General features: G+C 43.2%; 5 protein-coding genes across 5 annotated transcripts in view; 2 read left to right on the forward strand and 3 right to left on the reverse strand.

The window, feature by feature from the left end:
• Window positions 1-626: 626 nt before the first annotated feature.
• The window catches only part of LOC112567888, a 77,051-nt gene continuing 49,995 nt past the window's right edge, over window positions 627-27,682 (reverse strand). The window contains exon 4 of the mRNA XM_025244762.1: window positions 627-747. The gene's annotated coding sequence lies outside the window, so the exon portion shown is untranslated. The remainder of the gene's footprint in view (window positions 748-27,682) is intronic.
• On the reverse strand, window positions 746-3,581 carry LOC112567891. The gene is made up of 2 exons (XM_025244766.1): window positions 2,152-3,581; window positions 746-1,169 (listed from the first exon to the last, which is right to left on the reverse strand). The coding sequence occupies exons 1-2, from the start codon at window positions 2,312-2,314 to the stop codon at window positions 802-804; spliced, it is 531 nt and encodes a 176-aa protein (XP_025100551.1). The 5' UTR covers window positions 2,315-3,581; the 3' UTR covers window positions 746-801.
• LOC112567474 lies at window positions 2,328-7,442 on the reverse strand. Its single transcript, XM_025244167.1, has 3 exons — window positions 7,139-7,442; window positions 2,444-2,507; window positions 2,328-2,357 (listed from the first exon to the last, which is right to left on the reverse strand). The coding sequence occupies exons 1-3, from the start codon at window positions 7,405-7,407 to the stop codon at window positions 2,328-2,330; spliced, it is 363 nt and encodes a 120-aa protein (XP_025099952.1). The 5' UTR covers window positions 7,408-7,442.
• LOC112567475 (tigger transposable element-derived protein 1-like) lies at window positions 12,719-16,770 on the forward strand. The gene is made up of 3 exons (XM_025244168.1): window positions 12,719-13,335; window positions 13,470-14,108; window positions 16,584-16,770. Exons 1-3 carry the CDS (start codon window positions 12,719-12,721, stop codon window positions 16,768-16,770), a joined length of 1,443 nt encoding a protein of 480 aa, XP_025099953.1.
• Window positions 18,846-26,528, forward strand: LOC112567476. The gene is made up of 3 exons (XM_025244169.1): window positions 18,846-19,347; window positions 19,650-20,404; window positions 26,447-26,528. The coding sequence occupies exons 2-3, from the start codon at window positions 19,701-19,703 to the stop codon at window positions 26,526-26,528; spliced, it is 786 nt and encodes a 261-aa protein (XP_025099954.1). The 5' UTR covers window positions 18,846-19,347; window positions 19,650-19,700.

Genomic DNA, 27,682 nt, shown 5'->3' on the forward strand with positions numbered 1-27,682 from the left:
TGTGTGAATTCATAAACAAATACAAGAAAAGAAATTACTGGAACATATTCAACAGTCCACTGCAGAAAAGAACAAGAAAGTTAATATTTAAAAAAACATTTTTGTCTTAAACGTTTTACTGCCACAGCCCGACACACAGTTACTGCTGCTCCTGGTGATGTTGCAGCTACAGTGCATGTACTTTCTCGAATTGTTGATAAAAAAAAGTAGAATTTTTTCCAAAAACTTTAGTTTAATCACGAGGCCCACGATTTCTACTAACATTAGGACATTCACGAGTGACAACCTTTCATCCACTCATACCCCTGTCCGCTACAGCCTCACACTCACACACACAAACAAACACACACACATTTATTGGCAAAGAAAGAAAAGAGAGGCTGAGGGTGGCAGTGTACATGGAATTAGTGAGAAAAAAGATGATTCACATTTGAGGAGTTGAAATATTTTAAAAGTTTAGACAAGATTTAAATGTGATGAGTACTTAAGGAAGCGAAAAAGAGTCGCGATGCTTGTAGAATCATCATCAACAGTGAAATCGACAAAAATTAAACAAAATATTCTGTCATGAACCAGCTGGTTCTAGGTCAGAACAATGGCCGAAGCGGGGTAAAACGTATTTACATGCTGCAATAAAAGTGTCACCTCATCTGTGTGCATACGTATGATATTAAAGTTAACACTAGTTGTTGTGTAAAGAGAGACACCGACTGTTGTGAGTGCAATACACAACACGTATATATAAATGTGTCGTACGCAACATGTGTAGATAATAATATCATAGACCACATGTCCATGACGTCAATGTGTGATGACGTCAGATACTCTTCTTTTTGATACAATCAAAAGTTGTGACGTACAGCGCGACATGGAGAACATCCGGGTTGTAACTAGATCATTCAGACAGACAACAACTTTTCTCTCCAGACCACAAACACGATCTCCACTCGTCACGCACACCACGTCACTGTGGGCCGTTGCAACGTCTTCCATGTCATCGTCCTTCATCACCTGCACTGGGATACCCGCTCCTTTCAGTCCCTTCACCATACCCGAGTCGTCACTAACGTCACACCAGTCCAACACCAGCACGTCTCTCCACTGCAGGCAGGGCGGTGTTGTGCCGCCGTTGGTGGAGGTGACGCTCGTGGCTGTTGTCGTGACATTTTCTGTTAACATTCAAAGTCAGTTTGTACTGTTAGTCACTTGTCGGAGATACAGCGTACACACTGACAGACACATGGATATAAACACGTCGTAAAATGACAGTAACATGTGACTTACACAGTGAGCGTAATGAAAATAATGATAATATACATAATGATAATGTTTATGATAATAATAATGGAATCTTGATAGCGCACTTTTCCGCAATTAGCTTTGACATAAGTAGTCAGCAATGTCCATGTAGATTATCAGACTCCACACACAATCACACTACAGGTAAACTCAACATGTTGTACACAAAGTAAACAACACAAACAACGGCGTCACACACAGCAACATTACAGGTGTCACACAGTCAAGAGGAGGTGAACACAGATTCACCTGAATACTTCAGTTGTACGACAACACAGGTAAGTATCCAGACACAAGATCACGTGACAGTAGCCTTAAACACACATGGAGCAGACGACAGACAACCACCAATCCCTGATATCACACTCATCGTCAGTCACATCGTTGAGATGAAGAGGACACAAACATCTACTCTACAGACAGTGCAGCCATGAGGCACAGATCCGCACATCAGACAACGGAAAACTGAGTGGTCAGCAGTGTCAAACATGGATTGTCAGTGAAGTAGACACAAGTAATACAAGTGATGAACAGGTCTAACATATAGATAGATGACGCAGATGTTACAGTTAAATAAAAATGTCCTAGAAACTGAGACACCTTGTAAAGATAAGGAAACCGGTTCAGAAACCTGGGTAATGATGTCACACTTTCAGAGATGACCAGTCCACACAAACCATGGTTCAGATAAAAGGTCAAAGACGGAATGGTATGAAGAGCTGTCACCCTGTAGGTAGTTAGACAAACAACATCTCACATTCATATTCACAAGACTGTTTCTCACCTGCCTGTTATTTATCACACGGTTTTTATCTGTCAACAGACGTGACACTACACAATACCCACACCTACCTGTAACACCAACACGGAGACTGTGTAGGAAGCTGGCCACGTCACGACCGCACGTCACACAGTCACCTGGCCAGCGACCTGAGTGACCTTGACCTCGGTGATACAGTCGTGTGACTGGCGGGCCGTCTGTGTCGTCGGGTACACCTCGCTCACTGTACGGCATGACATCACGGTGTTTAGTGATAAACGTATCCTGCTCGACTTCCCTGACGACGGCCGGTGGAGAGCGGAGGGGTCTGGTTAAATGTTCCACTTGCCAGCCGTCGGGTGTGTCTTCATGGTAACAACTTGCCGGCCACAGATGGAGATCAGGAACTTGTGTCAGCAGCTTGTCACACACAGTGTGGAAGTATGACCTGTGACAGACATGAGTGTTGCTATAGTTACCGTCACACAAAGCTTCCCGCTGATCAAAGGTCGTCGAGTCACAAACATCACAAGTGTTCAATTCCTGTCAAAGTATTTTATGAAGTTTCATGAACAGAAATATCACTTTAATTGACAATAAAGTCACGTGTTCAGAGTATGTGTGTGTTGTGTGTGACTAGACTGTAATTGTGTAACACGTTGATGTCAAGGGGAGGCTACTTGTATACTAAGCTCACTGACACTGTATATATATTATATTAAACAATACATATACAAAACATAACAAAAACTACCGCACACATCAATTTACATAAATAGATCAACAAACATATCTCTGACAATCTACACAAATCTTTCCTCCATCTCATCATGCCCTACCCTATGAAACCTGATGCTAGTAACAGTATAGGTTGTAGTGGTTTGTCTTTTAGTTGTAGCCTACACAAATACCGATAGCTTTCAACATCTATCAATAAATAACACATATTTCAGGCAGTTCGCACATTTCAGCTGTACACTGAACTTATACTTATCTATACATTTATGACATAAGCTACATCTGACGCATAGCTCACCCATATATTATCTTCACATATACAAATACCAAATCAGGGAAGGAAAACATGTCTATTCACACACATTTTCAAGTAGGTATAGAGTATCCAGACTACGAGGAGACATAAGGGATAGATGATTTTTTTACAGATTCATAACAATATAAGTATACATAACTAACAAGCAATATTTTACAATATACCAACATAAAAAACAAACATATACACATAAATTAACAAACATTTTAAGAATACATCCATCTGCCCAGAGAAGCCACACAAACAAAGCAATCATCATAGAAGGCACCTTGGAGCCCATGTGTCATAGGATGACAGCACAATATTAATGTATATCAAGACATATGTATGTTTTGATAATCAAGATCAGATAAATGTATATAATCAGTATTTAGTTTAGTTAACAAGTTGTTCATAGGATAGCCAGTGTTTAGCAAACTTTTCTTCGGTTAATTCTAAACATGCATTAAATTTTTCAATTGAATATCTGTGTTTCAATATTTGGATAAAGGGTTCTAACTGGGGAATGACTTTTTTAAATATACAAGAATATATGTATGCTTTTGCCAGCAATAAAATTAAATCAAATGCAACATCTGTCTCAAAGTTGTTATTGCATCCAAACAAAATCAAATGTTCACTAAAAGTTATCTTAGGAGCATTTGTATATTTGTCTAATATACAATTTTGTAATTTTTTCAAAAAACATTAACATATTTACACTTCCAAAAAATATGCTGAATATTTTCTTTGGTACACGGACTTTTCGCCGACGGACGTTTCGTCGACGGACGTTTCGGCGCGGGGCACTTCATTTCGGCATTTCACGCGGGACCTTTAGCCGAAGTCAAGTGTGTGACGCCCCTTAGCTCACACATTTCTCTCGCCATTGTATCAATGTATCAGTGAACTCTCTCTCACTATCCCTCCTCATGTGAACCGTTAGCTCACACATTTCTCTCGCCATTGTATCAATGTTTTTTCTCAAAGCTGTTGCGCATAATCTGTGACAATCAAAGTGAACTGTCTGTGAAGTCTGTGTGTAAAATTTGTTTGAAATAAAGAATTATTGTGTAATCTAGTAGTTACTTTCATTCTTTGAGAAGTAAGTAAGCTCTCTCTCTCTGACATAATGCGGCAAAACGTCCGCACACGATTTTCTTTATCATCTCTGCAAAGGCTGCAGACATCATCCTCTTCTTGTCCCATGTGGAATAATATTACTGTTGTCGCCAGGATTCTATGTAACACTCTGATTTGAAGCCGTTTTAATTTAATATATTTCATATTAGCCATTGCTTTAAATATAACATGCCAATCAACATTTCCATTTATCCTTTTATCCCAGTTTAAGCAACAGTTTGGTATACATGCGTTAGATAACATTTTATCATAATATGGTCTTGCGCCTTTCTGTATTGATCAAATTATTCTTAAAGTTTTGTTTATGTCATATGTAGAAGGAGATAAATCTGTTTTATTCATTCTATTTAAGTTTATGTATGTTTTTATGGCCTTTATGCAACCATTAAAAGAGACAAAGTCAATGTTAAAATCATATTTATTTTGAACAGCTTGTTATGATAGAAAGTTTCCTCTTTCATCTGTCAAGTGTTTAATTGAGTATACATCTTTCTCCACCCATCTTCTATATAGAATTGACTTATTCCCAATTGATATTCTATCGTTACAAAAGATAGGTTCTGACAAAATTTCATGTTTATCACACACTATATTCTCTCCAAATATCCTATATGCTTTTAGTACATTCGTCCAGAAGCTATTTGCATTAATATACATGTAGTGGCAAACTGCATGGCCCAGTTTGTCCAAATAACATTATTTTATGTGTAGACAGAAGATTTTTTTCCAGCTGTGGTTGCTTTTCTTTATTTTCCACAGCCATGATAATTTTAACGCATTCTTATAAGTTTAAACATCAGGTATGCCCATGCCTTCAGTCTGGATATTTTTAATGGATATTTTTCTATTAATTTTATCATTTTTTCCATTCCAAACAAACCTAAAGATAGATTTCTGTATGTCATTAATAACAAAGTCTGGAGGGTTAGGTAGTAGTAACCAAAGGTGTACTAATTTTGATAAAATTAAGGACTTAAGTATTGCTACTCTCCCTAATGGAGTTAATTACATCTGCTGCACATCTTTGTTCAACTTCATTCTCTTCAACTCAGCGCTAACTGTCGCAATGTGTTCATCAGGACAAATCACAACTTTCTCATTTAATTTGACAATCAGTCTTGAAGCACATAAATCTCGTCTTTGTTTACTTTTATACCTATTGTTTAAATAAAAGCTTACGTCTGTCATGTGATAACTAGTATAGGGCTATAGTGTTGGTGTCTCACTTCTGCTCCCTCCACGAAACAGGCGGACGCGCTGGTAAGCAGACTGTCAGAAGGTTGAATGGGTAATTGCAGGGTGTGTTTGCGGTGAGGTATGTCGAGACGAGTAGCCGGCCTTTGGCGGCACTGGACCGTCGGGTGGACAAAGGGCCAAGAAGTCTCACCACCGTTTACCTCCCCTGGAATCAGTAGACCCACGGACCACTTACATCATGACGGACATAGATCAAAGTCAGGTTGGAATGCGGGGTGTTAGTTGTCGGTGCAGGGGATCTCTCAGAGAACGGGAGAGCATCAATCAGCCTACGCCCGTTAATTATAGAAGTCCGCGACACACCTGAAACAGGACAACAGTGCTACCTTTTATTGTCACCCGCTGGACACAGGGTGATTGGGAAGCCAGACTGGACGGCGCCGTAGTCGCAGACTACGTCACGAGTGGGTGGGGGTAAAGAGCGGGTTGTAGTGTGGGCTGGAATAAGCCAAAATGACCACCTGTCCATCATATGTTAGCTGAGTGTGATTGGATGAATCTGGATAGTGGAATAGTCGAAGTGAGTCTGTGGAATGTTTGGCCAATCACGAGAGAGGATGATCCTCGCAGATGAGGATTTAATACTGTGATCGGTCAAGACTCGTGGTCTTTCGCACTGATGCTCGAAGGGGAAGGTTGTAGCCGAAATCTGTTCAAGGCTGTTCAGATTATCCGCAGTGAGTTTGTCTGGGAATCGTGACAACTCCAGCACAACCGACTCAGAGGTGTGGAAGACCCGCTCTGTCGCAGAGTGTACGAGGCTTCATCTCCAGTGTCTGTTTGGTCGCAAACAGTAGAGGCAAAGCTGGTAGATAAGTGTCGGTCCTGTTAGGCGCTGTGAAGCTTGAGACAGCAGTCCGGCCTAGGGACGTGAGACAGACACGTGGTGGCACGCGGCGGTGCCAGAGACTCAGCGCTTGCGAGGGAGTCAGCTACGACCGACGGAGCATCATCAACGGATTCTCGGACGTCAACAACGGAGGGGCCCCTCAAGTGACTAGAGACTTGTGTGTAAAGATAAGTGGCAAGTGCATGTGCGGTGTGTATTAGTTAAGCTGATTAGTGGCTCATGTTACCTAGACTAGGGGTAGAGAAATCACAGGACACCCTAGATAACGGCCATATTTTGAGTGTGTATCATCTGTAAATTGTTGTAAAAGAATCTAGATTATTAACAACGTTCTTAAACGCACTAAATTGCCTGGTGTAGTTTATTGGGGAGGTACGCTGGGGGCTCTTGAGTCAAGTAAAAGGTAATTAGCAATTTAGTGTAAGTGTGCGCCTACACGTTATGTCGGCGTGAGTTAGTAGAGGTGTCGAGAGTGTGATGAGACAGAGGGAGAGGCATCGCAACCTCTGACCATCTTCACGTGCTCTTCCCCAGAGTTCCGCGACAAAGTCACGCGAACTACCGTTTATTTCGGAAGGTCGAGGTCGAGGCTTGTCACCTTGGTAACCACGTATGTCATTGTAAAAAGCTTGTGCGAAAAAAAATAGTTCCTGGTACGAAACTTGCGTGAGCAGGGCAGGTGTTCCTTTCATTGAGGAAATATCACCTGTAAAACACTTGGTGGTGATTATATAAGATCACAGCGAGCGACATCTACCTGTGTGTCTATCATCACATCACACGATGTACTACTCACCCGCTCACTTCATCAACGATGACGTACAACGACCCTCCTCTTGCTGCCTGTGACAAGGCGTTGACGGCCTTCTCCACGTCTTTACCTTTACAAAGATCATACTTCAAATACTTAAGAGGGTGAGGCTGACCGGGAGATACACCTGCTGACTGTTGTGTCTTTACTGACTGCAGCAACAGGTGATACAACATCATGCACGCTGCTTCACTCCCATCACAAGTACTGACAACGTAGACGTCGTGACCACACCGCAGCCACTGTATGGCCATCAGCAGCAGCACCACAGTTTTACCTGTACCGGGCGGTCCGGTGACAAAGAGTCTGTCAGGAGGGTGGTGTAGCAGGTGAAGTTGCTCCGGGAAGAGTGTGATGACAGCAGTATAGCACTCTCCTGTCCACCACACGGCCTGACCCAGGGTCTTGACACTCACACGTGGAGGACATGTGCATGGCACAGTCACTGTTGTCGCCGGACCGCAGAATCTAGTAGAGTCACATCAGTTGATGTCTTTTACAAAAATTTTTACTATTATTTTGCAATTAATAATAAGTTAATTGTTAACTGTATTTCTTTTTCCCCACAAAAGTGTATAACTTCTATTAAAACTAAAGAGACATTTTATTTTACTATCTAACTTATGTTAACTGAAGAAACTTTCTAAAGCTTACTTCTATAATAGACACAATGATCTGCTCAAATTAAGTATTGAAGTACTCCAGCACAATGCAAAACAGCATAATACAATTTTTAAGGTAAAATGTGTTTCAAGTTTAACAAGTTTACAGAAAGCAGTTAGTGAGCTGGTAGAAAAAAAATATTTAGAAACAACAAGAGAATAATTATAACACTGTGACAATGGTTCGCCTCTGGCAAACAGTCGGACTTACAACATCTTTATTTTTTGGTTGAACCTGAAACTACATCAGTGGATGAATACAGGTTTGATGAGCTACATATGCACTGAAAACGCACTTCTTCCGTTAAAATTATTCCTAACACCCTTTCCCACCATGCTAGTCCTTTGTGACAACTTCTATGCTCGTCTTCTTTAGCAATATCATGTTACTCTCAGTTCCTGTGCTTATTTTTTGGTTCCTCTGCGTTTTCTGTATATGATTTGTTGTTATTTATCATTAGAACTGTTGTTTAATCTTTTTATAGTTTGTGTGTTATTTGTTTGTTTTCCTTTCCCTCGTATGCTGTCCATGTTTCGTTCTTGTTCCTAAGCGCTAAGAGCATGCTCCTGAGGAGAGTGAGTATGCACTTTACACATTTTGTATTTTGTTTATTATCATATGAGAACAGTGTCTTTCGGTGTGTGTGTGCTTTTTTTTTTTTTTTGTTTCCGTGTTTTCTTTGTGTAAATGCGGGAAAATCTTCAAAGAAAAAATGGCCTTTCTAGGGTGGGTCACGTGTTACATATATTCTATACACACTACAAAGATTCCAACATTTGAGATGCACTTAAACTTTTAATTTAACGAATTTCTATATCTACACAAAAGGTATTTGTCAACATATTCCTGTAAACAACAATAATGTGATCTGACGATCATTTGTATTTTAGGGTTGTAACTGACTGCTGATAATGACATGTTTACAATGTAAAATGTAATATAAGGTGTGTCACTGAGGTCAGAGTTGTGAAGTCAGCAGGTGTTAGTGTAGTTACAGCGTGTGTCTGATTTACAAACGTGTCTGCAAATGAGAAATGTCGTATATACTGTGAATAAAGTGTTGTTGGAAATCTTAGCAACTGCAAATTCTCAGTTTCCTGGAGAGGTTGGCACCGTAGATTGAGGACCAACCAACATGCCATTGATTACGACATCGGCGTTATGGACTTCTGCTGCGTTGCCAATCATCACATTTCCACATATCACCTGTAACATCTGGTAACAGTTACCAAGCCCTGATGAAGATAAAACTCTTACTTTTGAAATTTAGTCTGTTGACGATTTCTCTGACGAGAGCAGTGGCGTGAGCACTGATGTCACATCTAACATCGTACACGACAGGCTTAGACTGTGACAGTGTTGTGACTACACATTATTGTCATACTTACCTGGCTACCAGTGTCTTGTACAACTTAGATGTCATGTGACTGTCAGGTCCAGCCTCAACCACACGTCGCTGCCACCAGTGTCCGAGTTCCCTCAGCACGTGACTACTGACGTCACACGGGGTCTTGGGGTCAGACAACTGATCACAGCACAGACACAGACCTGGGATGTTGGAGGGATCTGTTGTTCCCAGACACCGACACAGGTCCTGTAGGGAATCCACATCATGTCATGCGACAAGAGTTAAATATAGAGATAGAAGATGAAAGTAAACCTAACCAAAACTAACCAACCCTCAACATTAAAGTATTAAATACAATTTAAATACGAAACAGTAGCTTAGAATGGCTGGATAATATTGTTGTTAAAATAGATAGAACAGCTGTCTACATGCAATGACTTTATTGAAACAAGTCCTGCTGAGATGGAGTTAAAAAAATAATGTGCACCACAGAAGAAAAAATAAAGAAGAATTTTATTTTCCAAGTAACACTACAGTGTGAATTCGATTTGATAACAACCGTCACTTATACAAACGTGTGGACGCCGTTCCTGACACTGATATTTATACACACCCCTTCCCCCAAACAATTATTTTCTCTTTTTTTATACATACAGATACACTATCACAACATTTCATTCTCATTCACATCTTCTGTCCACATTACCGGTTTGTCTTCTATTAATATTTTTTTTTTTTACACATTTAGGTACTTTATAAGGTATATTATAGAAGACTTGTAAGGTAACAGAAAGGTACTGAAACCTGAATGAGGAGGCTGTCACCAGAGATGGCCTGTTGAAGCTGACGAGCCGTGAGGTTGGGGAAGGCGATGACCTTAGTGACGGGCAGACCGGGAGCGATGTCGGACACCAGGTGAGACAACATGGCCTCCGCCTTGTCCAGCTGTGACACGGCGTTACTTAGTTTCTGTCTAATGTTGTTGTCTACATCCTGCTGTGACTTGTTTAAATCTTTGATATTGTCACCCAATGCCTTCACCTCACAGACTACCAGTCCGTACTGTCGATGAATCAGAAGCACATCAAAGTCTCCCTGTTTCCAGTTGTGTGGTAGAGAAGGAGGAAGGTTGGAGGGTCGGGGTAGGTGGGTAGCGGCGGCAGCGTAACAAGGTTCACCCAGGTACTCTCCGAACTGAAGCTGAGTCAGTCCAACCACGACATCGTTGTTCTCTTCAAACATTTTCTGAAGACAAATAAACATCCGCTGCATGGCAGCATCGTCTCTGACATCACTGTCCTGAAGACGAGGAGGCTGAGGAATGGACAGAGGAGCAGCAGAAGATGAACTCGTCGGCACTTGGTTAGACTGACCAGCCTGTCCAGGTGCTGGTTCAAGGACGAGAACCTCCTGACCAGCAGCTGCCTGTCTAGTCATGGGCACGCGGTTGACGTAGACAGGAGGCAGGAAGTAGGCGCGAGAGTCGAGATGAGGGAACGCGGCCTCCACCCACTGTAGCCAGAATGTCTGGGCCTGGTCTGGTAATGGGTCCTGTGTGAAGACCAGTGTGGTCAATTAAATGAAAACTGCTTATTAAGTCATTTGAGTATTTGTGTTCAAACTTTACTTGTATTGTCTATTGTTTTTTAATACAGGAGATGGCTCTTTGTATTTTGTGTCTTTAGGTAAGGTATTTTTTTATCTCCTTCTCTATAGTGTGTTGCATACTGTTCTAATATTTATTTGGTTGTCAAAAAACAAACCTTTAAACCAGTCTTCTGGCTGATGAGCCTGACTGCCGCCTCGATCTGAGAAGGAAGACCGCGGATGATAAGAATCTTCATACCTGGTACAGGTGAGGGGTTGGGGTCAAACTGTATGTCAGCGCCTGTGTTTTTCTTTACCTCTTCCAGGGGGCGTGTGTTTACTTTAAAAAGAAATACTTTTTATAAGGTTTTTTCAATGCGCATACACAATTGTCTAAATTATAAAAGATAATTTTTTAAACTGTTTATTTATCATTACGAGGAGATGTAACGGCTGATTGCGCTAATGCTATGGTTTATTTTTAGTATTGACATCGAACACAGATCATTAGTAATTTACTCGTAATCATAAAGCTGCTCTTTATAATTATCAAAATCATCATAATAATTGATCATTTCTTTTCTATTGTCCACCATTTTCATGGCTTTACTGATTCTGATGTTTACATGTGAATGCTATCTGTCTACATTTCTTCTGTCTACTTTTTATTCTGCTTTCATCTATTGTCAGTTTTTAAAAAAAGTAAAGCATATTAAAAATACAACCTACCTGTATCTGTAAGTATTGCCGCCTGTTCATCAGTCACAGCGTGTAGGTAAACTTTGACCCCGCCACCGCCTCTAGAACTCTGTCTACCACCTCCTCCTTTAGGTCGCTGATCCTGTGATAGTTATTACAGTGAGAGGAGTGAACACCGGGTACATCACTGAGATGATAATACACAGGATGACATTAAATATCTGCACCAGCATTATACTAGCTTAAACGACCAGCATACCACAAAATCAGGATGATAAAAATAGTTGAAGTACTGTAAGCGTGCAGGGAGGGAGAGTGGCTCACCTGACCAGACGACGGATGAGCAGACATTGTTGACAGTGGTCTCCCCTGTACAGGACCAGCGTCTGCACCATGTGGTGAGACACGAGAAAACTGTCATGTGTCTGGGGTCATAGAGTAATATAGTGTCAGTAGCATGTTATCAGTGCCATAGTGTCAGTAAACTGACAAAACTGTTTCTTCAAGCTCTATTGTCAAGTAGGTGTTGTTATCTCGTTTTGTTATTTATGGGAACATAGCCCATACCCGAACTAACCTCAGTACCCATTCTGTAAGACAGGCCACAATGCTAAACGATAATTGTTTGTTTCCTCGGTTCCTCTTCTCTTTTAATTTCTTCCGATTTCTCACTTTATTATGTGTTTATTTAGCACAGGGGTGTCAAACTCAATTACCCAGGGGGCAAATCTCACATCGTACACAAGGTTGCGGGCAGAAGGTTATCAATTAAGTCCGATAACTTTTTATTGAACAGTAGAAAACTAGACGTTTGTTATTAATTTTGTGTAAACAAAATCATACATTAAAACGAAATTAAAGTAGAGTGGAACCTCGGTTAGCGAACGCCTCGGATAGCGAATTTTTTCGGTTAAGAACAAAAATTTCGCTAAAAATTTGTCTCGGATAGGGAACAAAATTTCGGATAACGAACAAAAATTTCGTTAAAAATTTATCTCCGATAGCGAACAAAATTTCGGATAACGAACAGCCACGTGAACCACACGTGACCAACCAGCATGTAATCATTCGCGCTCGAGACACAGTTACGATCAGGTTCCTTACCTGTGCGCATCCTTCTTATTTAGTGATTGTTGTGCTTTATTTTAATAAGATAATCCTCAATCATGGCTCCAAAGAAGATTAAGAGCAATAGTAGTGAGGTAATGACAAGGAAGCGGCCAACAATTGAATTGAAAAAGGAAATGATTTCAAAGTATGAAGGAGGAATGCGTCTGTCGGATATTGCCGCCAAATACAGAATGTCAAGGTCGACAATCTCGACGATTTTAAAGCTAAAGGAGCAGCTTAAAGAAGCTAATGTTTCGAAAGGAGTGAGTACTTTAACAAAGCAAAGGCCTAAAATAAAGGAAGAAGTAGAAAAGTTGTTGCTTGTGTATATAAACGAGAAGCAGTTAGAAGGTGTTAGCATCAGTGAGTCGTTCATTTGTGAGAAGGCGCTGACAACCTACGAAGATTTGCAGAAGAAAACCCCAGGGACAAGTGCTGCGAGGAATTTTGTTTTCAAAGCCAGTCGAGGCTGGTTTGAGAAATTTAGGCACAGAACAGGCATCCACTGCGTCACAAGGCACGGGGAGGCAGCGAGTTCTGACAAGGCAGGGGCCGAGAAGTTCGTACAAGAATTCAGACAAATCATAGAAGAAGGAGGTTACATACCGCAACAGGTTTTTAACGCGGATGAGACAGGACTGTTTTGGAAGAAGCTGCCGAATAAAACGTACATTACGAAGGAGGAGAAAGCACTGCCAGGGCACAAGTCTATGAAAGATAGGCTAACTCTTCTATTGTGCAGTAACGCCAGTGGGGATTTGAAGCTGAAGCCGCTGTTAGTCTACCATTCAGACAATCCAAGAGTATTTAAGAAGAACAATGTAATAAAACAGAAATTGCCTGTTATGTGGAGGTCTAATTCTAAGGCCTGGGTGACCCGCCAATTTTTTGTTGAGTGGGTGACCACAGTTTTTGCCCCGACTGTGAAAGAATACCTACAGAAGAACACCTGTCCCTCAAATGCCTTCTGCTGGATAATGCTCCAGCACACCCTCCAAATCTCAACGAGTATTTAGAAGGCGAGTTCGATTTTGTTCATGTGCGCTATCTGCCACCAAACACAACCCCTTTGCTGCAGCCTATGGATCAACAGGTCATTTCAAACTTCAAAAAACTGTACAAGAAAGCCTTATTCAAAAAGTGCTTCGATGTAAGGAATGATACCAACTTAACTCTCAAGGACTTCTGGGAGAATCATTTCCACGTTTTGAATTGTGTTCATCTTATTGATAGCGCTTGGAACCAAGTGACCTACCGTACGATGAATTCAGGATGGAGGAAACTCTGGCCTGACTGTGTGCCAGAGCGAGATTTTGAAGGATTCGAACAAGACATTGTTGATGACATTGTTTCCCTGGGCCAAAGCATAGGGTTGGAAGTGGATAATGACGATGTTGAAGAGCTTGTGGAGGAGCACGATAACGAACTCACTACTGAAGAGTTGCAGCACCTTCAGGCTGAGCAAGAAAAGAATTTAGCTGAGAATATATCTTCGGAGAGGGAGGAAGAAGGGAAGGAGGAATTCCCAAGTTCAATGATTAAAGAAATGTTTGCTAAGTGGAGGGAATTGCAAATGTTTGTAGAAAAGTCTTTCCCTAACAGTGCGATAGGCAATAGGAACCTAAACATGTTCAATGATAATGTGATGTCGTATTACCCAAGAGTTTTACAAGAGAGGCAGAAGGAACAGACACTGGACAAGTTTTTTCCTTCAACCTCAAAGCTACAGAAAAGGGAAGTCACCCCCGATTTTACAATGTCACGTGTGCTCATGGAGGGGGAATTCAGGCAGTAATTCCACCCCTTCTTCCCCACACCTGCTTCCACCCACGCCGTCAAAACGGCAAGTTTTCTGATGTTTAAATGGTTTTGTTAATGTTTTTATGTTTATTTAACTTAATTTATTTTGTATCATAACTGTTCTTATTAAACAAATACCTATATAACCTGTAACTTTCAAATATTAGCGAGTCAACGGGGGCTTGGAACCAATTAAATATGTTTCCTTTATTTCTTATGGGAAAAATTGTTTCGGATAACGAACATTTCGGATAACGAACAGCTTTCTAGAACGTATTAAGTTCGTTAACCGAGGTTCCACTGTAATAACAAACCAAGGCTTAGCAGTTTTTCTTCTTAATTTACTTTGTCAGAAGTGGACGTTTTGACATTTTTTCTTGGCAACAAGTTCGTTTATGTTTGAAGTAAGTTTCTGTGTTGTGGAGATTCTCAGGATGGACTGCAAGTGTACATCAGTAAGACGACTCCTGTGTTATGTTTTGTTGATCTTCATCACAGAGAAAAGTTGCTCACACAAATAAGCTCCATGTTGAGGACTTTAGCACACAACGATTCTTGGTGTATTATGCAGTGATATGCTTTCTACTCCCCACTACAATTTTCTTGGATATGTGACCGCATTCTTGCAACTAGTTCGCTCTGTGGGCCGCACATCGCCGGCGCTCCATCTGTTGTAAGTGCAACAAGTTTGTCCCAAGGTTCATGTCAGTGATACTTTGACATACGTTGTCAAAAATGTCCTTTCCTGTCGTTGTCCCATGAATGGATTTTATGTCTAATATTTCTTCTGTGATATTCAGACTGTAGTCTACTCCACGGATGAAGATGGCGAGTTGTGCGGTGTCCGTCGTGTCAGTGCTTTCATCGACTGCAAGAGAGTAAATGTAGGCAACGAAGTCTTTGGTTTTTTCGCTCAGCTGTGTTTTCACATCAGTGGCCATCTCACAAATCCTATTAGCAACCGTGTTTCTGCTGAGGCTTACATTTGCAAACATTTGCCTTTTGTTTGGACACAAGACTTCACACACTTTCATCATGCAACTCTTCACAAACTCTCCCTCATTGAATGGCCGGGCTGATATAGCGATCGCGTGCTCTGCTCTGCTCAGTACTATTTGCTATGACATGTGATGTTAGTGCATCAGTATATGTATGTAAAAGAAGATATAATTAGGCAAAAAAGACACACATCATCAATACACAAGCAGCAATTATTTCAACACCGTGGCTTGCTGTTTTTACTCGGATACTTATATCTCTGGCGGCAGTCATTAACTCTTGACAGTCAGTATTCCACAGTTGGCACTTATCATCCACAGTCCACGTGTTTAATTCAGTTCACACGTATCACGCACAGTTTGCACATATAATTCTAGTTGGTAGGTATATATATAATCCCCTGTCCTTGGAGAAGCTATTCTCCCACCAACTTGATCTCCACAAGTTTGCTTCTCACAACTTAAAGTCTCATCGAGACGACTTCCGCTCGCCAACCCGCAGAGTCAGACAGTGATGAGTTTCTATTAGTCTTTTGCTGAGCTGCCTCATCATACACGTATGTTTCCCCTAGTCACCCTTTGATCTCGGACCGAGTCAGGGAAGTTAACAGGTACTAAAAATCTTCGACCCGCGGCCCGTGTTCAGGCCAGCGTGTCCCGTGTCAAAGGTCAGATTTATGGGCCCCGCCTCCACCCTCCCTTCAGGTCATCAACAGGAGCGGTGGTAACTTGACCAGTGTGCACTGTTGATGGTCTGCACAAACTTCACTAAACTCATCCCATCGCTTGCTGTGCTAGACGGGAACTTTTCTGTTCTTTGCCTTCTAACTGTCACCGTTGACGGGCCATTAACAATGATTAACTAAAATTCTTTCGCGGGCCAGGTAAAATTTCATGGCGGGCTGGATGTGGCCCGCGGGCCGATTGTTTGACACCCCTGATTTAGCATATATAAAAAATAAAAGTATTAAACTACCTTTTCCTAGATGATGATAATAGCTGAGAGTGAGGATTATCAGACAAATCATGTGGACACAACACATTCGCGTCTACAAAGCAACTAAGTAAATAAACACATTAATAAGCTTGAGCTTTAAACGAGTACTCTAGCTGTTTGACATAACAACATTAACTAACTACAATGTATAAAACATGATGAGAAATTCCTCTCTCACTGTCCTGCCTTCCCCAGTTCTGTATAAGGCCATGTCGCTATTCCCAGCAGCTGGTTCACAAGGGAAAGTTTGCTGCGCCACACGGGTATCGAACCCAAGCGCCCCTCAGATCAGATGCCGGCGGTCTTAGCACTGTTTCCACAGCTTGTGGAGACAACTACTGACTACATGTACTTCATAGTTGACTTCAGCATTGTGATATACCCAATATACACTCAGTGCACTCAGTACTGCTAAGTATTGCAAACACACTCACAGCCTGTGTCTTCCTCCTCAGGCCACGATGGCGATGTTATCGCTGTATTGAAGTGTTTATCACATCAACGACAGAAGGAAATCAATACTCACCTGTAAATCTCTCTCGCGCTTTTGCAGTGGAATAACTGAGTTATTTCTCTTGCTGTTGTCACGACGAGGAATGGCAAGATGGCGGAACTAAGAGCTGTGTACTCTGTTATAAATGTGTTTCTCAATGTCGATCTACTTTATCGGAGTTTCCCGAATCGCGAAATAATAGTTCAGCTTTAATGTCATCATATTGTATGTGTAGTGGGCAGGAGTGTAGAGAAGTGTATTGTTATATTTAAACAGAAATGTAAACTAAATGAATAAATATTATAGATCAACATCAGGGTGTGTTCGATGTTCCTACGAGTGTGACCGTTGGGACAGGGTGTGGTCTTCGCTGGTTTCTTGTAGGCTTAGGCCCCAGTGAGTAGATTGAAACACTTGATGAATCATTTGAAATGTAGGGAGTGGCTAAGTACATATTAGCTTACCAAATACCTCACACTGAATGGATAAGCTTTAACTGCTATTAATATATTTGTTTACACCGAGACTTGGCTGAAGGAGTCTGACAGTGACAATGAGTGACATGTCAGCTGGTTTGGTCATCCCATTCCCATGGACAGGTGTCCTACTATCACCAACAAATCCACCGGAGAAGGCGTGTGTTTTATATAAACTAACTGTACTGCAACACCGTTGTGGCCAGGGAACGACTGTGTACCCCGATGAAAAATCCGGCAAAGACTAGAAGACTGTTTTGCCCGGAACTGGCATTGCGATGTAAGAAACAGTTCATGTCTAGAAATGTGGGCATCGTATAAAATCTCTCTCCAACCTGAACGATACATTAACCTCTACCAAATGAAATGTTTTAAAGTAGCTTATACCTGCTTTAGATGAATATCTGATATAACAACACATAAGCTAACGATACAGACATGATGTGGGCCCACGTGACATGTCCTCTGTGTAAAGTAGAAACAGAGGATGAAGCACGTGTACTCTTTCTGTAAAGCTTATACCAACATCAGAACACGTCCCAGCACTGCGAGACCTACAGACCCTAACAGTGGGTCGGAGGTCATGGCAGATACCTCTAAGGTAACCATTAGGCTGATTTCACGCTTTGTGTATAGTCTATAAACTGCGCCATGTTGTGTCAAACAAGATGAACAACAATAGTTTAATGTTATATAATGTGTGATGTTTCTGTGAGTATGTTCACTACACACGTTTGTTGTGTGGCTGCTCGTTATTTGTGTGCTCCACAGACAACACTTTAGTACTTACTGTCGCGTGTCGCATGCTGCCTCAGCCTGAGTCTTGGTCCTGGGGGAAGGGCGGGGGGCTGTTGCGTTAATAAAGTTTGACGTAATTTTGTTTGGTGACGTTTTTTTTTCTTCGGACTGTGCGGAGCCTATCGTTGAAGAAACGTGGTCTAGTGTGGTGATTACCGTCGAAGGAACGGTTGTGGCTGTTATCGTTGCGGAAGCCTGGACTTGGTTGTCACCGCGGTTCTGTTGTGGGAACGGAACTGTCTGGAGTTGTGGGTGGGATCGGTTGGCGTCCGGTTGGGAGGCATTTGTGTTTTTTGTTTTTTTGGGGCGTTCGTTTTTTATTTTGTTTTCATTAAATATATATTTGTAGCGTCGTTTCGTGTGCGTGTTGGTTTGTTCGGCGCTGGGAGCGGCTGGATTCGTCTCTACACGGGACAACTGGTGGAGATGCGGCGTAGTCACCCACTACCCTAATCCTCGCTCCTCAGTGCTGTCTTGTCCTGTAGCTGCATTGTATTGTTTCGTCAATAGGTTGGGAGGGTGCGAGCTGTGTCCGACCCTGTTTGGGGCTAGTCGGGGGCTTGTATAGCTGTGTTTATATAGCCGGGAGCGGCAGGGCGGAATTAACTGTCCACTCACACACTCCCAACGTCACGTGACGTAATCTTGTGGGTTTAATTTAACAGTTGTTACTCGTTAGTTACGATAGTCGGGGGAGGGGCTTATTCATTGACAATCGGAGTTTTATCGCTCCGGTATGTCGCGGTCGGGATTACCTATATCAGCGCGCACTCGGGCGCGTATAGGGGGGCCCGGTCTGATGGAGAGCGACTCGGAAGGCGAGGGTCAGCCGGTCGATACCTTTGACCGAGGGCGCGAGACGTTTCCCCCTCAGGTGAGTGTTACAGCTACCTCACATGCGGGAGTGAGAGGTTTTGGGTCTGCTACCGAAAGGTATGTTCAGGTGGGCGTGAAGGCAGGCCTGAGCGGTAGGGATCTGCTAGATTTCGTGAGGGAGGAGTGTGAAAGAGATAGGCAGGAGAGGGAAAGGGAAAGAGATAGGCAGGAAGGGAAAGGAAAAGAGATATGCAGGAGAGGAGAGATGAGCGAAACTATGAGCTAGAGATGGCCAAACTTAGAAGCGAGGGAGCGAGCCAACAGAAGGCAGTGGCTGAGTTCGAGGGGATCAAATTTAAGATGCCTTTCTTCGAGGATGAAGAAGATTTAGAGGCATACTTACGTTACTTCGAGAGGAGTACCAGAATGCAAAATTGGAGTAAGGACACATGGGCGGCGAGGCTTGGCAATTTACTGAAAGGAAGAGGGAGGGAGGTGTATGTGAGCCTCAGCGACGCAGACGCCAGCGATTATGACAGGCTGAAGAGCGCACTACTCGTCAGCTTCCAGCTCACAGCAGATACCTAGAGGAGGAAGTTCCGATCAGCCAGGAGAGAGAGCACGGAGATGTTCCAGAAGTGTGTAGCTTGGACAAGAACATACCTGACAAGGTGGCTGAACCTAGCAGGTAAACCGTCCACATTCGAAGGCTTGCAGGACCTCTTCCTCCTAGAGCAATTGCTCGATAGCCTGTCTGTAGAGATGGCCACGTTCGTCCGCGAGCGCACTCCTGAGAATGTTGAAGAAGCGGCAACGCTAGCACAGCAATTTACCGAGGCAAGGCACTCAACTGAGCAGCACGCCACATCCCAGCATTTAGCCAAGTACCATGTCGTAACCCAGCAACAGATGTGGACTGAAGGTCCGAGGGAGGCGGCAGTGCCCACTCGGGCCCTTGGTCAGAATCGGGGAAGACTGCAATGCTATCATTGCGGCCAAGAGGGTCACATGAGGAAGGACTGTCCACGGTGGAAGGCTACTGGAACGCCGACAACAGAAGAAGCCGTCATACGGACGATCAACATCATCGATGAAGGGAAGCTAGCGTTGTGTACAGAGTGCACCCAAAGTGTGAAGACGGCCAGTTTCAGAAAGGCCGTTCGAGTGAACAACCCCCCGGCCACTGCGCTGCGAAACACGGGGGCAGACATGTTGTGCATCCGAGGCGACCTCATCCCTGACCCATGCTTCACGGGTCGTAAACAGCGGATACGCTATGCGAACACAGGATCGACGTACGCCCCACTGGCCTTAGTCTACTCAGAATCCCCCTATTACCGTGGAAAAGAAGAGGCAGCGCTCATCCCCAGGCTTGTGGAGGAAGTGATCATCGGTAACACACTCAGGACCGAGCTGGGCGAAAAGCTGCAGGTGCCGGTGTACAAAGAGACAGGCCTGACGATAGGGTGGGACAGGGGGTCTGGTGTACCCGGGCCCGCGGCTGTCAAGGGGGCCCGGCCTTGGTCAGTGGATTTTTTTTTTCTTCTTCTCCTTTTCTTTTTCTTTTAAAGAAAGGTCTAAGGACAGAACACTCAAGCATTACACATGCAGAAGTTGAGTTTCAAGTCTGTAGAATACAATTTCGGGGTGCTGGGGCCTGTCGTGAGAAGTGTAGTCAGCGGGTATCATATTCTCGCTGGACAAGCCAAGAGGCGACGGCTGCTGGACACTGAAGATTTTATCGCGTGTGAACCGCCCTGAAGAACGTTCGTGCCATGAGATTGCTGGCTACAGGTGCCCCTACGGGAGGGGGGGGAATGGAGGAGGGGGCGGGCCCTGCAAGCAAATCGGACTTAACAGTGGAGATCAGGCAGGTATGTTACTGATGTGTGGCCACTCTGTGAACGGACATGGTGGGGTCCCGCCCCTGGCGCTGCAGCCTGTAAGCGAGAGACATCAAGGCTGCTTTTTTTCGTAGTTACTAAGCAACACTGAGACTTTCCTTAACCGTATCTCCATCACCAAACAAACAACTACATTAGTCTACACAGTAGATCCTTGATACAATGAGACTATATTATCCTGTAATACTATCGCAGCCAGCAAAATAGAACACATTATTGCAAAACATTTGAAAAACTGCTGTCCCGCAAATATTAGGTTTATAAATTGATCACGGTGGTTCTTTTGCTCTTTGCCGACAAAGCCCCCGGTAAAAAGGAGATACTATCTAACCGCCATCCGTCCCCCAAAGCCACCTCGGAATCTTTCTGATTGTGCGCTAGTTGTCTTCAAGGAAGCTGTCATATATGGTGCTGTATATTGAGTTTTGCGGTGGCTGCGACATTTGCTTTTCGAATTATCACATATATTTGAATGTGTTTTTAAAGGAGCTTCGTGTAACGTATATTTGTTTCACGATGAAGAATGGAAGAAAAGAAAAGTTTACAGATGTGTTATGAGTTATGACATAAGTGTTAGTTTGTCCACGTTTTCATTAAATTTCTCCATGTCTTGAACCCCACAATCAAGGTAGAGGCAAATTATGTTTTAGTTTAGAGGCCAGTGACTAAGATGACAGCAACTTCCACCCATGCCGGCCATCGTGGGCCGTAATGCATTGTTGCTGACAACACGACAAAAGGAAAGGGGGTGGGGGTGTGATAGTTTCTGGAAGACTCCACGGAATGGACTGGGAATTAAATGGTCGGGGTTTGGAGCAATTGGAGGTGTAGACTGATATTTTTATGAGATAGACGAGTCAGCGGTAAAGTCGCCGTGTGTTTGACCTGACACTTAATTTTCCCATCCCTTTCGATCGGAGTCATTGGACCAAAGAAAGCTTGGACAGTTGGACCTTAGAGATAGCGATACATGTAGTCACTTAATTTCACACCGCACTCTCCTGCCTGTCGCACGCTGTCTTCTACACTCGAAAAGCCGAGATACGCGGCACTTTGTTATTATGGTCAGTACACTAGTTTTTTATTTATGCTTCTATGATTTTCTGTTTATTGGCAAATAGCATTTGACAAGGCAGGAACATCAGTGTCAATGAGAGTGACTAGCGTCTCAAATTGACTGACAATAATGAAGTTTGTGAGAAAAGCTCATTAAGTTTGTAGCACTCTAGTAGTGTACAAAGTATAATGTCTTTGGGTTGTAGATTGCATCTATATTCTAGAATGTTCAGCACGGAGCAATGTAAAGGTAGAATGCCTTGTGCGAGGGAGGAAATGATGTTCAACAATGTAGCAATGTTCAAAGTAAAATGTCTGCGAAGAAGGGCTAAAATGTTCGAGGTAGGGAAGAAATAGTAGGACTGACAGTGGGATGGCAGCTTTTGTGAATTTGAGAGAGAGCAGTTAGGCCAGACGCTGAGCAAACTGAATAAAAAACTTCATAGTGCGGATTCAATCTCTCTGTTATTTCTGGTACGACAGCCCCCTCTACGTAGCCATTTGACATGTTGGTTACAAGTTTTTAGTCAGCAGGTAAAATGACAATATTAGTACTGTATAACTTTGTTCTATGAACTATTACGATTCAGCTAAAATATGCTAAACATTTCTATTTTTCTGTCATTTTTACAAAACCTTCTAATCTCCTTAAATATTAAAAGTATTAACACTTACTAGCTAACTAGTCTTTAAAACAGTTGCTTTGTCTTCTAAAACTGAGCACGTATTTTAACGGCTAATGACTGATGGCGGTTGAAGTTGACCGAGTTTATGCTTCGTAAAAAGTTGGATAAATTCAAAATGTGTGTGTGTGCGCGCGCGCGTGCGGTTTTGCTAAAGGAATAATATAGGAAGGGACTTTCGATAGGTTCTGCGTGTTTGTTATGTAAGTTGATAAAAATGATAACTGATGTGCTCTGCTGTTCGTCGCAGCAAACACTTTTTTAAATGAGGTTATTAACGACACTCGATGAAGACTTGTTTAGGCATTTACTTCTTTGGTTCTTCCTCTTTCCATGTAGAAGTATAAATCACTTACATAGAGAACATTTCCTTGCACGTCAGTGAGCTTAGTACAAAAGCGCTTTGTGATACCACAGTGTTGGGATAGACAGAAGACAATTAGAAGAGGTACTAACGAGATTACGAGAGAGATACGTCTTAGCCCTAGGCAGTTTTTAAAAGGTGATTATTGTATGACACTACAGTCAAATCTCGCTACTATGCCACCTACCGGGACCGAGCAAAAGTGGCATAGTAGCGAGGGTTCGTAAAAACGGCTTTATTTGCTCAAGTTACTTGTCAGTCCAAAGCTCTCAAGAATCGTCGGCTGGCGCTAGCTGTCTCCTCTCATTCTCCCCCTCACCTTTTCATCCTCCGCCCCTCCCAACCACATCCGCACACCTGCATCCTGTCGCTAGTCGACCCCATCACACCTTCCCTCTGTCACGTGGCTGTCACCCGGCCAGCGACCACCCCCCCCCACATCGCCAGCCTCCACCCTCCCTGTGTGCGTGCTATGTTCCATCCCCACTAACTGCGATGTCCCACACTACCATACAGTATAATAATGGAGCACTGCGCGGAATTTCACAACTTGTGCCTTTTAACAATCACACAAAAGTGGCATAGTAGCGAGAGTCTGGGGTGGCATAGTAAATTTTTTTTTACATTGAATTTATAGTCGGGATCGAGCAAAAGTGGCACAATACCGAGAGTGGCATAGTAGCGGGATGGCATAGTAGAGAGAGATTTGACTGTATTTTACTATTTTTTTTACTAAATAGAACAGTGTGCGAGATCTTGCAGGCCTTATAAGCAATCTTTTTCAAAGTTTACGCCTTTGCAACGAAGAGGTCTACTTACCCACGGTAGAGTAAAATGTAACGGGTACAATTTCATTCACTTTCTTGCATTCATAACTAGCATGGGTACTTCATTTTGTCCAGGTGATGTCCGTTTGCCTGATAATCTTCCTGTCAAATTTAGTTGAGTTTGACAAAATGTGTGGATTTATATCGATGCCAGTGCCATGCGCACCACGCACTCATGCACATACCCCTCAAGTGCTACAAGTCTGATCCTTTAACATCATTTGTCCTCATTTACTAACCACTCGCATGTAAACAACTTTATGTTCAAGTAGTGATGTAGATCCTAGTGCACTTGTCCTACTGTTTGCAGTCTATATTTCGTTACTGAATGTCACGGATCAGTCCGTGCCTCCTTTGTTTTTTTTTTTGTGGCAATTGCGCCTGAGTTTGGTGGAAGGAAATGGAGGGGGGAGCGGGGTGGCGTAGCCAGCCCTGTGTGTGTGTGCCCCTCTGCGATGGACAGTCAACGGCGTAATTAGTTGACGGATATAGAGGTCGTGAACCCCACGTGAGTTTCGGACCTCACGTGCGGCTGAAAGAATGCGACACCTGGTCTAGGGGACTGGGGGTGAAGATTTAAGGCGGACCGTAGCGTCGGTCGGGGGGGAGGGAGAAACGAGTAACAAGAGGAAGTATCAAGCAGCGAGTTGAGGGGGGGAGAGAGCCATCCAGCGATCGAGAAGCTGATTGATACAGCGGCGGCTGTTAATTGTGTTAATTGTGAGTGGAGTGTATTGATGACGGACTTGCTGTACCGTGTTTGCTACGGAGCCGTTGCTGTTGCTGTGTTTTGGGGATCGCAACTTCAGTAGAACTGCTGCTGAAGGTTCCTCGCCGAATCTGCTACTGGGAGCGGTGGACAAAGAAGAACAACCCGAGCCGACGACTATAGGCGGGCAGCATCTCATCACAGCTGGGGAGTGTTGAGCAAGTGGGCTCCACTCTCGTACTTGACAACGACGACGACACACCGACCGCGTGGAGGGCCGTCGCTGTCGTCTTTAAAAAGTCGTGCAATGGAGTGTTGAGGACACTGACGATTTGATTGTCCGCTGGTGCCGACAACGCAAAGTAAGACTTTTGCCTTTTGAGTTTACCTCCAGAGAGAGAGAGAGGGGGAAGGTCGTACCCCCCATTGTTTATCTCCACCGTCAACGTTAGAGGGAGAATAAGACGGTTTACACAGACTGTTTGTAGGTGTTTGATGAACATTTATGAGCACACGGACATTGCTGGTGGCTAGAAAGGTGCTCGGAGAGACATATCGTTAGGTGTGGATTGAAACGGACATGTGTATGAGAACTGTTGTAGCAGCCTGCGCGCTGCCGTAGTGTCGGTGTTGAACCAACCTAGGATGTATACTTTCTGATTTAGAACGGATAACAGTGAACTTGTGCTGTATGGTTTAATTTGACCTGCTGGAAATTCTTGTATTACAATTTATGTTTTTTTTTTTTAGTATTTTTTCTTTTTGGTGTATAATAAATAACAGAACGTCTCAATCTGAAGTGATCTCTTGTCGTTCTTCGTAAAGAATGCGCAATGTCCGACTACCGGTCGTGACACTGAATGAAGTGTAGATATTGAGATCCGAATTGTAAACATACATTAGATACTGGGAAAATAATTTACGATTACAAGTACAAGGGGCCCGGAGAGGTCGTCTGTCCCGGGGCCCGGGCTGGCTCTCGGCGGCCCTGGATGAACAACAATAGTTTAATGTTATATAATGTGTGATGTTTCTGTGGGTATGTTCACCTACACACGTTTGTTGTGTGGCTGCTCGTTATTTGTGTGCTCCACAGACAACACTTTAGTACTTACTATGTAAGCTCATGACGATGGTATTTAGATATTGTATTTATAACCACGTGTGAACCACAGACTACATATTTTAATGTCTTCAATGTTTACCGACCTAGTGTATTATTTGAATATTAATGACCTGCCCCTTGATATGAACCCTATGGTGGTGTCAATAAATGATCAAAGGTCAAAAGGTCTTACACACAGAATCACACACACACACAAAGTTACACACACGAAGCTTGTCAGTCTTTCGTCAAGATAACATTTGACTTGATTAGACCCATCAAGACATTTAATTCAGACTGTTGAACAGTGTGACCTTATGAACTCCAGCCTCTAACCCTAAGGTTTAGTAAACAAGACTCGGTGTGTAGGTTAGTTGATGTTGACACTAGCTGTTGTGTACGTGTGCGGACGTTTCGCCGCATTATGTCAGAGAGAGAGAGAGAGCTTACTTACTTCTCAAAGAATGAAAGTAACTACTAGATTACACAATAATTCTTTATTTCAAACAAATTTTACACACAGACTTCACAGACAGTTCACTTTGATTGTCACAGATTATGCGCAACAGCTTTGAGAAAAAACATTGATACAATGGCGAGAGAAATGTGTGAGCTAACGGTTCACATGAGGAGGGATAGTGAGAGAGAGTTCACTGATACATTGATACAATGGCGAGAGAAATGTGTGAGCTAAGGGGCGTCCCACACTTGACTTCGGCTAAAGGTCTCGCGTGAAATGCCGAAATGAAGTGCCCCTCGCCGAAACGTCCGTGTACCGTTGTGTAAACAAGTCCCGGTGTCATATGATAACTAGGAATAGGTCTCTAGTGTTATTACCACACTTCTGTTGCCTCCACCAGTGGAGCGGACGCGCTAGTCACCGCGCTGTCATCAGGTGGAATGGGTAACCGTGGGGACGGGTTAGGGGTCAAGGTGACGTGACGTCGGGGACACAGTAGTCCGCCTTTGGCGGTACTGGACCGTCCGATGGACAAAAGGCCAGTGCTAGTACTAAAAGATCTTACTCAAGAGGGGCAGTGGACGCCTTGAGCGATACCCGGCTTATAGCTGGACAAGAAAGGGGGTGTGACTGTTACACAGTTATCTCCCATGGCCGTAAGTGACTCGCGGCCGCCCACGTATAATGATGGCTAAGGTGACCAGACGTTTCGGGAGCGAAAGAGGGACACGTGCCGATGATGGTGTCGTCACCGTCAAAGAACGCCGAAGAAAGTGGGGGAGGGGGCGTGTCAGCGTACGGTATTCAGATTTTTACGGACAACCGGGACATTTGATGGACTTGCCAGAAAGCCAGAAAGCAGGACAAACACGAGGTCAAAAGCGGGACGTCTGATCACCTTAATGATGACGTATGTTTTCGTTGCCCCCGACTGGACAGTGGTCCTGAATGTGGGAGCTAGACGGGTGTCGCGACAGTCAGGCAAGCAGAATACACTCTTCATATGTACACAATGATACCCTGAATATTACAACTTAATATCCTGCTTGTCAGTCAGCTCAGTGCATTTCAACAATCAGTTTGCGAATTGTACTGTATCCAAAGTAAGATTTATCAAATATTGACTTCAACTGTACATTTGCAGAATTTGGGAAAGAACAGTTAGGCACACCTCGTGAAAGAAGTTCTGTGTGTAAATGTTTATGGACTTGTATGGTTACAGCAATGTGTAGGAAGTGTTAATATATTCACCTACACTCCTGCAAAGACTAGAAGACTGTTTTGCCCAGAACTGGCTTGGCGATGTAAGAAACAGTTCATGTCTAGAAATGTGGGCATCGTATAAAATCTCTCTCCAACCTGAACGATACATTAACCTCTACCAACTGAAAAGTACCTTGTACCTGCTTTAGATGAGGAATATCTGATATGACAACACATTAGCTAACAATACAGACATGATGTGGGCCCACGAGACATGTCCTCAGTGTAAACTACAAACAGAAGATGATGCCCATGTACTCTCTCTGTAAAGCGTATACCGACATCAGAACATGCCCCACTGCAAGACCTACAGATCCTAACAGTGGGTCAGAGGTCATGGCAGATACCTGTAAGGCAGTGATGCCCAACCTTT

This window comes from Pomacea canaliculata, linkage group LG7 (assembly GCF_003073045.1).
Source record: "Pomacea canaliculata isolate SZHN2017 linkage group LG7, ASM307304v1, whole genome shotgun sequence".
Lineage (NCBI taxonomy): Eukaryota > Metazoa > Mollusca > Gastropoda > Architaenioglossa > Ampullariidae > Pomacea > Pomacea canaliculata.